This window comes from Tursiops truncatus, chromosome 5, assembly GCF_011762595.2.
Source record: "Tursiops truncatus isolate mTurTru1 chromosome 5, mTurTru1.mat.Y, whole genome shotgun sequence".
NCBI classification, from domain to species: Eukaryota; Metazoa; Chordata; class Mammalia; order Artiodactyla; family Delphinidae; genus Tursiops; species Tursiops truncatus.
Window position 1 is genome coordinate 109,321,024 of NC_047038.1, and position 13,088 is coordinate 109,334,111.

Below are 13,088 nucleotides of genomic sequence, written 5' to 3' on the forward strand. Positions count from 1 at the left end.
ACACCTTTTTTGGTCCATCAAGCAGAGCTGAGCTCTCTATTTTTGTTCGTTATTGTGCCCAGTCCTCTACAGTTTGACCTTTTGTTTACACCTCTGTCATGGGCACTACAATTTCTGTGACCTGTTTGGGAGTACATACTCTTTACTTTTATATTATATAGCACCACATACTGTTTTGATACATGCATTCTCTCTTATTTTAACTATATTCACTTATTATCTGCTGTTTTTCTTGTTTATTTTCTTGTTTGTATATGTTTATATTGTTTTCTGTCTTGTTTGCTACCATGTCCAAAGGCTTAGAATAGTGCTTGGCATATGGTAGCTATTCCACAAATGTCTTAGAATGGATGAATTAATTCAACAAAATATAGTTGTAGAAGTTTATCAGGGCACTCTAATTATTCATATATATATATATATATATATATATATATATATAAACATATATAAATAAATATATCATACACGATATTATGTATATGATAATATACTTATATTATAATTTAACTTAATTTTAGCATTTCCTGATGTTGGAGAGAACGGTAGCATCATCCATAACCTCTGGGACAAAATGGGTCTAGAAAACGTAGAGAGCAAGAGTGAGCCCAAGATGATAGTGAAAAGGAGAGCTCGGCAAGGAAAATGTTGAATTTCTATGTGGAGGTAGAATTGAGATAAAAAGAATGAGAAGCCTTTTTCAAGGGTCTGAGCAAATATAAACTAGATTGTTTACTTTGATTTGGTTGTGAAATTTGTTATGATCATTGATTTTCTTTTTTATTCCACCATTGGTGTGTATGTTGCATGGCTGCTCTGCTGATACAGTTAATGTTGTTCTGCTTACTGTTGAAATGGTCATGTGGCAGGCCTGTAATGCATGCATAGTCCGGTTCCAGGACTGAGCCTTGTGCAGTGTTGCTGTTGGGGGAATTCCTGATAGACTTTCTGGTGTAAAGGCTGCACAGCAAATCACTGGATAATTGTCAGCACTGTGGGAATCCCTCCACTGGGAAACTTACATAGTCATATTGTTTGGCTGGCACTTCAGAGCTTGTGGCTGTAGACAATATCTGCTAGAATGTTGCTCTAAAGTACCTCAGGAGACTGTATAGTTTCCACCATTTCCTGTGAAATGCTCTAGTTTGGGTTTATTTAGAAATAATGAAGCAGCATTGAATTATATCAGTCATAAGGAGACCACAGAAATTGCTGCCTTTAACCATCAGCATTATTTATTTCCACCATTAAAAATATCCTTTTCCTTTTAAAATTTCTATGTTGTTTGTTTGCATGTGTTTTGGTATAAGTTAATATGATCCAGAAAAAAATCCTAAAGACACAAAAACAGTATTTTCCTCAGTGTAATGCCTCTAAGATTTTAACTTAAAGATTTTTTTGTGAATATTTATAATTTAAATTTTAAAATTTTAGTCTTAAGTTGATATGTTCAGTTGCTATTTGTCAAAAATACTGAAATTCTAAAACATTTGAATGGCTGGTGGTTGCAATAAAAAAGTGTTCAAAATTGGCTTTGAATAAATATTTGTTGAATAAATAAAATTGGAGAAATCCTAGAAATCTGAGTTTTAATATCCCATGCATAGGTCAGTGGTCTTTATTCTTTTGGGGGTTACAGAATCCTTTGAAAATTTGATAAAGTATGGATTTCCTCTCATTATCTAAAAAAAACCCAATAAGAAATAAAAAGAAAATTCTGAAGCCCATTCATGGACCTGTGGCACTGGTGACCTCGTATGGAATAGTTTTATTACATAAATGTGTTAACTCTCAGGTACTGGGAGAACTGTATTAATGTATTCCAGAACACTTTTTAAGAAATGTGATCATAGTTACTATTTACTAGATCTGATATCTTGCCTGATGTATAGAGCAAATAGTCCAGATAGAAATGGAGGTAACTAAGTCTTAGGTATTATTAGAGAACTTAGAAAGACCACTGAACCCAAAGGACTGTGTCTAGTGTGGGGGTAGTGTCAACAAATTGAGATCTGGAGGATGAAGGGTAGTTGTGTTTTGTCATGTAGATGGGGAGGTTGAGAGAGTTGTAGGCCCAGGGAATCTCAACGGCCTTAGACGATACAGACATTTAGGGGGCTGGCTGGGAGGAGGACAGTGGCAGTAGAGGAAGATGAAGGTAGGAGCAGATTAACAATGTTCTTAAAAACCATGCTAAGGAGTTTATACATAGTGTATGGGAATGGATGACTTTAAAGCAGGTCAGTGACATGAAGAGATTTTTTATTTTAGAAAAATTACTGACTCTGGACAATGAATTGGGGAAAGAAGTTGGCAAAATTAGAGAAAGAACAACTAGTATGCTTTTTCAGTAATCCAGTGCATGATGTTGGTGGCTTGGGGCAAAGTTGGAGAATTGCACAGTAGGTAGGACATTGGGTTTGATTAGATTTGGAGATAAGGGAGCTGGAAGAGTCAGGAATGGATCCTAGGTTTTTGTCTTGGGCAACCTGATGGATGATTGTGAAATATAGAACTTCGGAGGAGTGAGTGGGAGAGGTGGGAGGAAAGGAAAGGAGACAGCGTTGAGTTTTCAACACTGAGTTTGAAGTGCCTGTGGAACATCCTTGAGATGTCTGGGAAGCAGTTGGGTATATGAGTCTAAGCTCAGAAGGAAGACTGGGCCATAGGGAAACATTTGAGGTTCGTCAGTAGTTCTTAAACTTTTTCCACCTTAACACACCTGAAGAAGAATATAAAACCATCCCACCCATAAAAGTGGCTCAATTTGGCAATGATTGTCCTTTTATCTCTGAGAAAGCTCTTTCCCAAGGTGACTGCATGGCTCTCTTATTTCATTCGTCTTTCTGTTCATTGTTACATTATCAAAAAGCCTGCCCCATACTACCCTATAAAAAAAATAACACTTACTCTGGTCACTCCCTATTCCATTTAAAACACTATTGTTCTTCATACCACGGACTGCCACCTAATACATATATATTTGTTTATTGGATTATTTTTCCTTCCATCAGAATGTAACTCATTGTGAGACAGGAATTTTGTCTTTTCTGTTCACTAATCTACAAGGTCTAGAACTTCCCTGGCACATGTCTTTGAATAAATTATTTTCAACATGGTGGAGAATGGGATGAGAGGATGTGAAATCTGGGAAATCTTTTCTACACATTTTGATTCAGGTCCCTGAACAAGGATACCCTCTGTACTCTGCCCTCATCCGTAGATTTGAGAATCATTATTAGTGATACTGTCTAGAGACATTGGAATTGATGTCATTGTCCAGAGAACATATGTAAAGTAAGGAGAGAGGCATGAAAAGGCAAGAGTGAGAAATACCAATGCTCAAGGGAGAAGGCAGAGATGAGGATTCCACAAATGAATTCCATAGCTAGAGAGGTATGAAGAAAACCAGAATATGCTAGATCAAGGAAGTTCAGACACAGTATAATAAAGAGGGTTAGATCAGTGATTTCCAATGCTGCTAGGAATGAAGGCCTAGGCAAAAATAGGTAGAAGAACTAGTACTTCACAGTAGGAGAAACATAAATGGCTTGTAAACATGAAAGAAGCTACTCTTGCTAGTAATCAAAGAAATTAAGTTCCACTAAGTATCATATGGTAGTGGAATCCTCCCAACAAGCAGTCAATTCATTACTTTAAAAAAAGACATGACCATATCAAATAAAAAGCTGACTTATATTTGGAAAATATTTTTAAATCCTGATATACGATAAGCATGATACATTTACACTTTAAATCAACATGGATTGGAAAATTATAATCAGTAATTTGCATTGTCTTTTATTTCAATATTGCTGTTGTAAATATCAATTTGTACATTTTTCTGATTAATTCTGTCTTGAGAAACGTTTAGAAATATGGTGAAAGATTCACATACTGAGATGGCATAGCATCATAACTGAGGCATATTTCTGTACAGAAGGCTGGCAGAGAGGCATGCTATAATAAGAACCACACAGATGGACCATTGCCATTTTCTCTGACCCAAGTTCTTAACCATGAAAACCTCCTAGGTAGCCTTCTGAATGCCTCAGATCTGAGAAGGGTTTCTTCACAAGACAGGTTGTGTCCACAAAAGAGGATTTATTAAATTCAGAGGAAAAACACTCATATTGGGTTTGGTGACTGACCAAATGCCCCTGCTCTCTTAGCAAATGTCATCATTCAACTAAGCAGCACTTCAAGCAGGGACCTTTTGCCTCATGTTCTAAGAATACAATTAAAACAATGCTTGATTCTTAATTATTAGCAAAAGAAACCTACTGGCAGACTTAAGCAGAAAGGTATTGACTAGAATATTGGGCAGAGGTCTGAAGAATTAAGCTCAGGAACATGAAGGAATGATGAAGGCTAGCCTAGATAGCTCCTTGGACTCCAGTCAAATCCTGCACAGAGTCTGTTGCAAATGCTGAATCCTGTTCTGCTTCCACCAATGCTACCCTTAGAAAATGGATATTGCTGCCACGGTTACTCTACCACACAAATAGATTTCTCACTGGTTGTTTCACTTTTAAAAGCATTATTAATTTCGAGTGAAAACCTGAGTCTGGTGTAGATAATGGAGGAAGCTTTGTCACATGTCTGCATCCCAGCAACAGAGGAGGCTTGGATCATGAGCAACTGATTTGTGGCTTCAAATTGTAGGAAGTGAGTTATGCCTTCTGCTAAGATTCACATTATGGAGAGTGCTCCAAAAGTGTGGCTTACTTCACTCTGTATGACAGACTCTAGGTCCATCCACCTCACTATGAAATGTAAAATAGATAGCTAGTGGGAAGCAGCCACATAGCACAGGGAGATCAGCTTGGTGCTTTGTGACCACCTAGAGGGGTGGGATAGGGAGGGTGGGAGGGAGGGAGACGCAAGAGGGAAGAGATATGGGGATATATGTATATGTATAACTGATTCACTTTGTTATACAGCAGAAACTAACACACTATTGTAAAGCAATTATACTCCGATAAAGATGTTTAAAAAAAATTAAAAACCATAAATAAAGTGGGACCAATCCATTATTTAAAACAAAACAAAACAACAACAAAATGACAAGAGCCTATTGAACAAAAGGCAGATTAAAAATACACACTGGAAAATGTTATTAAATGTTGAAAGACATTAGCAAACATTCAGAATCTGCCTGATTCTGATGGAATTCAGATGGAAGGAGAAAAGGAAAGTAGTGAAATTATGCTAATTTATTTTTTTATTTAGGTAAATCAAGAAATATTATTTCATTGATAGTTTTGATAAATTAAAAAATATAGGCTTAAACATAGTGTTTTAAAAAGGTGAAGAAAAATAAAATAATAAAAACAATCTTCCAAGAATCACGCAAAACAGAAAATAAATAAGAGCAAGAACAATCATAAGTGTAATAGTAACTATACTAGGAAAGAAACCAAAACAAAAATTTACAGAATGGGTGAAAAATGTGAAATTCAAGTAAATTAAGAGGAATACTTATATAATTAAAAGTGTGGGCTCTGAATTGTCCCTATTTTGAATTCAGAACCAATTCTGCAATTTACTAACTATAGGACCGTGGGAAAGTCATTTAAAGATGTTATGCTTTAGTGTTTTTACTTGTATAATGGTATGCAAAGCACATCAAAGGAAAGTGGACTCAGAAGAAATTTTATGAACTTCAGTACATTTGTAAAAAATTAATGAAAATAGGTTAATTAAATCTTTAATTCAAGAAGCCAAGAAGGAGAAAATAAACCTTAAAAAAAAGGAATTAATAAAGATAAGTAGAGAAATTAATGAGCTAGAAAATGTAAAAATATTTGAATTGGTAAATAAAATGGAACTGGCTGTTTACAAAACCAAAAAAAAAAAAAAAACCTGAAATAGATGAATTTTTATACTTTAATTTAAAAAAATGTATTATAGTAGAATGTATAAAATGAACATACAGAAAAATATAGTCACAGATTAAAGGTAAACTGACAGAACAACATTTGCACATATGCTGAAAAGGGTTACTTTCTTTAATATTGATGGTGTTTTTAGAAATCAACAAGTAAAATCTGAAAATATCCAGTGAAAAATAGGTACAATACATAAATATATAATTTTCAAGAGAAAGAAAATACAAGGATTTGAGCACCCAGAGTGGATAGCTTAGGTAAGAATCATCCATTACAGAGTAATGCCTTAATAAAACTTTTATTTTTTTTCCTGGCTAAGTGGGCTACATACTATAAAAATCTGTACACCAGCCTAGGAAGCTCCTATCACCCATCACCAAAACCTCTTTTTTATGGGAAGTATGAGTATGTAATAACAGAGCAACTCAAAATGATGTTCTCTGAACTTTAGGGAGATTAACCCACTCTATAATGCATGTATTTAACCAAACTTATTTAAAAACATAAATAAAATACATCATAATCTGAGAAACTGGGTGAGACAGATGAAATGAATAGGGCAAAATCAGATTAAATATAAATAGCAGAAATATATAAAGAGTTCAGCTGTCTATATTGCTCTTTTATAGGCTTTGTATCATGGACCAGATTTGAGAACAGTTATAAACATGTATTGCAGACTAATCCATCGTGTTAAATATCGACTTGGTCTTTGGAGGACGAGACAAATTATAAACCTTACAGAGCTAGAGGAATGGATGGACAGAAAAAAATGTATGTGATGCTATCATTTCTGATTTGATTTTAGATTTGGAATTTTTTTAACCATTAATTATTTACATAAAATTTACATATAATTACCCATAGACAACACAAGTAGGCGATATTTTTATTGCTTCAAGCTATTTACTTTTTAAGTTGATGTATATGTGGATTAATTTATTAGGATCTCATTCTGGCTAAACAAAAAGGAAATTTAAAGGAAAGATAGCTAAAGAATGAGATTTCAGAAAGAACATGAACCAGAGCTGCTCCAGAGATCTAAGGAGCAAAAAATAAGAGGCAATCTCTGTTTGCCTCTGGGGGATAGAAAAGCTGCTATCACTTTATGATTTTTTATTCTTGAGCTTTAAATTCAAATTCTAGGTTGGTTTAGCTTGAGTTATGTGTCCAACACTTTGCCTTGATAGGGCAAAGAAATCTGCTTGGGAGTTGCATAGAAACTTAGAAACTATATTCATTGAGGGGAGGGAGTAGCTCCCCAAAGGAAAACTACATATTTATAACAGAAGAACAGTTAAAGGACACTGAGCAGACTAAACAACAGATATCCATTACATGTTGCTTATTAGTGTTGAAATTCTACGTGAAGAACAGGTTTTCCAATTTCTATCTTAACTTTCAGAATCCTGATTTTTATTATATTTAATGAATTTATTATTGCTTGATTAGGATGGATATTACAGTCTGTTTCTTGATTAAAAAAAAAATAAATGAGGACTTCTGGTTTCTGCTTCTGTACGTAAGGAGCTTGGAAGTCAACACTCTATCTTAACAACAAGTAAAAAAGCTGAACAGACTAAAAAATCAACAAGTCTTCCTGGATTCGTAAAAGAGGGGAGACACAGGGCAAACTGCTGCCCCTAAGACTGGAGAGACAGGCATACAAAGTCACAGCTTACCAGAGCAGAGACTCATGAGCAGAATCCGGTGTGGGAACCAGTGCTGGGGTAAGAAAAATGAACTGTAATTGACAAATGGCAGGAGCACAATTCTGAGAGTTAAAAATTCCAGAGGATCCAGTCATAAAGGGGCCTCCACAATACTGCGATATTTACCTCCAGGAGCTCAATCAGATTCCCACAGTAAATATGAGAAAATGAACCATTTTGAAATATGCCAGAGCACTCCATTCTTCTTAACAAGGCCTGCCTTGAGAGGAAACTAATTAACCAGAGCCTAACCTGCTGGGTATTATCAGAGCCTAATTAAACCTGTGGAAGGGAAATACCCAACTCCAGTCCACTCTGACCATCCTGTCCCACCTAAGGAGGAAGAAAAAAACTGGGAAACATTCATAAAGTTCACAGTCCAGAGACATAGGCTCCATAAGAGACTGAGACCTAATCATTAGAACACTTCCTCTCCCCCAGCACCTTATCACCACGTTACTAAAGACCTTTTTACAGCAGTTTCTTTTACCCACTATGTCATGACTAGCTACATGTATACTACAAGGTATACAAAAACGCAAAAAACACAATTTGTAAAGACAAAGCAAACGTCAGAACCAGACGTGGCAGAGATGTTGGAATTATCAGACTGAGAATTTAAAACAACTATGATTAAATATGCTGATTATGCATAAAATAGACAGCATGCAAGAACAGATGGGCAAGGTAGGCAGAGAGATGGAAATCCCAAGAAAGAACCCCAAAGAAATGATAAAAATAAAAAATATTGTAACAGAAATGAAGAATGCCTCTGATGGGCTTCTTGGAAAGGTGGCTGAGGAAAGATTCTCTGAGCTAGAAATTATATCAATAGAATCCTTGAACACTGAAAAGCAAAGAGAACAAAAACTGAAATAAAAAACAGAACAAAGTATCTAGGGACTGTGGGGCAACTACAAAAGGAGTAACATATGGGAATACCAGAGGGAGAAGAAAGAAACAGAAGAAATATTTATAACAATAATAACTGAGAATTTCCCCAAATTAATGTCAGACACCAAACCACAGATCCATGAAGTCCAGAGAACACCAAGCGGAATAAATTCCAAAAAACTACACCTAGGCGTATCATCTTCAAACTATAGAAAATTAAAGATAAAGACAAAAATTCTGAAAGAAGCCAGATGGGGAAGGCACCTGGCCTCTGGAGAAAAAAAAAAAAAGAATTACATTTGACTTATCCAAAACCATGCAAGTAAGGAGAATGGCATGAAATAGTTAAAATGTTGAGAGAAATAAAACACCAACCCAGAATTCTGTACCCTTAAAAATTATACTTAAAAAATGAAGGACTTCCTCAGACAAACAAAAATTGAGGGAATTTGTTGCCAGTATATCTGCCTTACAAAAAGTGTTAAAAGAAATTTCTTAGAGGGGAAATAATATAGGTCAGAAACTCAGACTACAAAAAGTAAAGAAGAGCACTGAAGAAGAAATAAGAAGGTAAAATAAAACATTTATTTTTCTTATTCCTAAGTGATCTTACAGATAACATGTTCAAAATAATACTAACAATATACTCAATTACAATATACATATATAGCTTAGGTATAATTATATATGCTGATATATGTACATGTATGTATAAGTGAAGTGAATGACAACAATTATACAAGGGATGGGAGGGAGGAATTAGAATTATTTTGTTATTGTAAGGTATTTGCACTACCCATGAAGTAGGATAGTGTTATTTGAAAGTGGATTTAGATTAGCTATAAATGTATATTGTGAACTCCAGGGCAACCATTAAAATAAAGTAAAAAAAAAAGGATAATAGGTATGCTTTGAAATGAGAGAAAATAGAAACATATAAAATCCTCAATTAAAATTACAAAAGGCAGAGAAAAGTAGAAGAGAAAAATAAGAACAAAGAACAAGGGCAACAAATAGAAAACCTATCAGATATAGTAGATCTGAATCCAACTGTGTCAGTAATCACTTCGAACATTAAATGATCTAAATCCACCAATTAAAAGGCAGACATTGTCAGAGTAGGTCAAAAAACACAACCCAATGGTATGCTGTCTACAAGAAACCCACTTTAAATATAAAGACATATATAGGTTAAAAGTAAATGGATGGAGAAAAATGTACCATGCTAACAATAATCAAGATAAAGCAGGAGCAGCTATATTAATTTCAGACAGAGCAGGTTGCAAATTAAGGAAAGTTATCAAAGGTGAAGAAGAGCATTACATAATGGTAAAGGGGTCAATTCTCCAAGAATACATTAACAATTGTAATTGTGTATCTGCCTAACAACATAGCATCAAACTACGTGAGGCAAAAACTGATAGAACTACAAGGAGAAATAGATGAATCCACTAACATAGTTGGGTAAAATCCAACACCCATTCATAATAAAACCTCTCAGTAAACAGGAAATAGAGAGGAACTTTCTCAACTTGATAAAGACTACAAAAAAACTACAGCTAACATCATACCTAACGTGAGTAACTCAGAGTTTTCCTACTAAGATCAGGTACATGACAAGGACATCCTCTCTCACCACTCTCTCTCACCACTTCTTTTCAACTTCATGCTGGAAGTTCTTGCTGATGCAATAAAGCAATAAAAGGAAATAAAGGCATACAGATTGGGAAGAAAGAAAACTATCTTTGTTTGCAGATCATATGATCATTTGTGTAGCAAATCTGAAAGAATTGACAAAAACCCTCTGGAACTAGCAAGCCATTTATATCAAGGTTGCAGGATACAAGGTTAATATACAAAAGTTAATTGCTTCCTGGATACCAACAATGAACAAGTAGACTTTGAAATTAAAAACACACTACCATTTACATTAGTACCCTCCAAAAATGAAATACTTAGGTTTAAAGATAACAAAATATGTATAAGATCTTTATGAGGAAAACTACAAGACTCCAATGAACAAAATCAGAGAACTAAATAAATGGATAGATATTTCATGTTAATGGATAGGTAGTCTCAATATTGTAAAGATGTCAGTTCTTTCTAACTTGATCTATAGATTTAATGCAATCACATTCAAAATCTCAGCAAATTATTTTGTGGACACCACCAAAATGATTCTAAAGTTTATATGGAGAGGCAAAAGACCAGAATAGCTAACACAATATTGAAGAAGAACAAAATTGGAAGACTGATGCTATCTGACTTCAGGATTTATGATAAGGCTACAAGTTCAAGTGTGATATTGGTGAAAGAATAGACAAATAGATCAGTGGAACAGAATAGAGAGCCCAGAAACAGACCCCTATAAATATAGTCAACCGGTCTTTGACAAAAGAACAAAGGCAATATAATAGGGCAAAGATAGTCTTTTCAACAAATGGTGCTGGACTAACTGGGCATCCATGTGTAAAAAAATAAATCTAAACACAGACTTTACACACTTCACAAAATTAACTCAAAATGGATCATAGACCTAAGTGTAAAATGCAAAACTGTGAAACTCCTAGGAGGTAACATAGGAGAAAACCTAGATGATCTTGGGTATGGTGACTTTTTAGATACACCACCAAAGACATGACTCATTAAAAAATTAATTGATAAACTAGACTACATTAAAATGAAGAACTTTTGCTCTGTGAAAGACAGTATCAAGAGAATGGGAAGATGAGCCACATACTGAAAGAAAATATTTGCAAAAGACATATCTAATAAAGGACTGTTATCCGAAATATATAAGGAACTCTTAAAAGTCAACAATAAGAAAGCAAACAACTTGATTAAGATATGGGCCAAAGATCTCAACAGAGACCTCAGCACAGATAACAAATAAGCATATGGAATGATGTTCCACATCATTTGTCATCAGGGAAGTGCAAATTAAAACAACAAAGAGATACCACTACACACCTATTAAAATGGCCAAAATCCAGAACACTGACAGCACCAAACGCTGGCAAGGATGTGAAGCAGCAGGCACTGTTATTCCTTGTTGGTGGGAAAGCAAAATGATACAGCCATTTTGAAAGACAGTTTGGTGTTTTCTTACAAAATTAAACGTACTCTTGCCATACAATCCAGCAATCATTCTCCTTGGTGTTTAGCCACAGGGGATTTATGTTCACACAAACCCTACACATGGATATCTATAGCAGCATTTTCATAATTGCCAAAGCTGGGAAGCAACCTTCCAAGCTTTTCCCTCCATTAGTAGGTGAATGGATAAATAAACTGGTGCACCCAGACAGTGAATATCATTTCATTATAAGAAGAAATGAGCTGTTAAGCCATGAAAAGAAATGGAGGAACCTTAAGTGCATATTACTAAGTGAAAGAAGCCAATCTGAAAAGGCTACATTCTGTATGATTCCAACTATCTGACATTTTGGAAAAGGCGAAACTGTGGAGAAAATAAAAAGATGGATGGTTGCCTGGGGTGGGATTGGGTGGGGGGAAGGATGAAACAGCAAGCACAGAGGAGTTTTAGGACCATGAAACTATTTTGTACAGTGATGGATACATGTTATTATACATTTGTCCAAACCCAAAGAATGTACAACACCAAGGTAAACTATTGGCTTTAGTGATTATGATGTGTCAGTGTAGGTTTATTCTTGATAACAAACGCACCACTCTGGAGTTGGTGCATTGATTAATAATTGATAATGGGGGGAGGAGTTATCTTTGAGTGTGGGGGTAAAGGATTTATGAGAAATTTCTGTATCTCCTTCTCGAGTTTGTTTTAAACTTAAAACTGCTTTTGCATGTGCAGACTCAGTTCCTGGAGAAAGATGGCAACAGCCAAGAAGCAGAAACACGATGGGTGGGTGAAGATTGGCCCCTGCATCCTGGGGGACACGCTGGGGGTCAGGAAGTTCAGCAAAGTGAAGGCCCATAGAAACTTAGAATCCTGAAATTAGAACATTGGAGAGGAGACTGTGAGTTGACTTCTGATAGGCTATGAAGGATGAGACACAACTTCAAAAAGCAGAAAACTCTAGGAGCTGGAACATAATAGCCTGGGAGCAAGAAGTAACTCCCGTGGATGTCACTGTGTGAGGGCACAGGGAGTAACTGATGCTCATACAAGGTGAACATTTGCTTGGTTCCCTGTCATCATTGTGTTCCATTTAAGAATTCTTGGATGGGACTTCCCTGGTGGCACAGTGGTTAAGAATTCACCTGTAGGGCTTCCCTGGTGGTGCAGTGGTTGAGAGACTGCCTGCCGATGCAGGGGACACGGGTTCGTGCCCTGGTCCGGGAGGATCCCACATGCCGCGGAGCCGCTGGGCCCGTGAGCCATGGCCACTGAGCCTGCGCGTCCGGAGCCTGTGCTCCGCAACGGGAGAGGCCACAAGAGTGAGAGGCCCGCGTACCGCAAAAAAAAAAAAAAAAAAAGAATTCACCTGCCGAGCAACTAAGCCCGTGCTCCACAACTACTGAGCCTGTGCTCTAGAGCTCACGAGCCACAACTACTGAGCCCACATGCTGCAACTACTGAAGCCCACGCGCCTAGAGCCCGTGCTCCACA

General features: G+C 36.1%; 1 protein-coding gene across 1 annotated transcript in view; it reads left to right on the forward strand.

Moving 5' to 3' along the window:
* Positions 1-13,088, forward strand: part of IQCM (IQ motif containing M) — a 346,741-nt gene that overhangs the window by 143,090 nt on the left and 190,563 nt on the right. Inside the window, 1 exon segment of the mRNA XM_073804676.1 lies at positions 6,521-6,665. Within this exon segment, the coding sequence (XP_073660777.1) occupies positions 6,521-6,665 (145 nt within the window).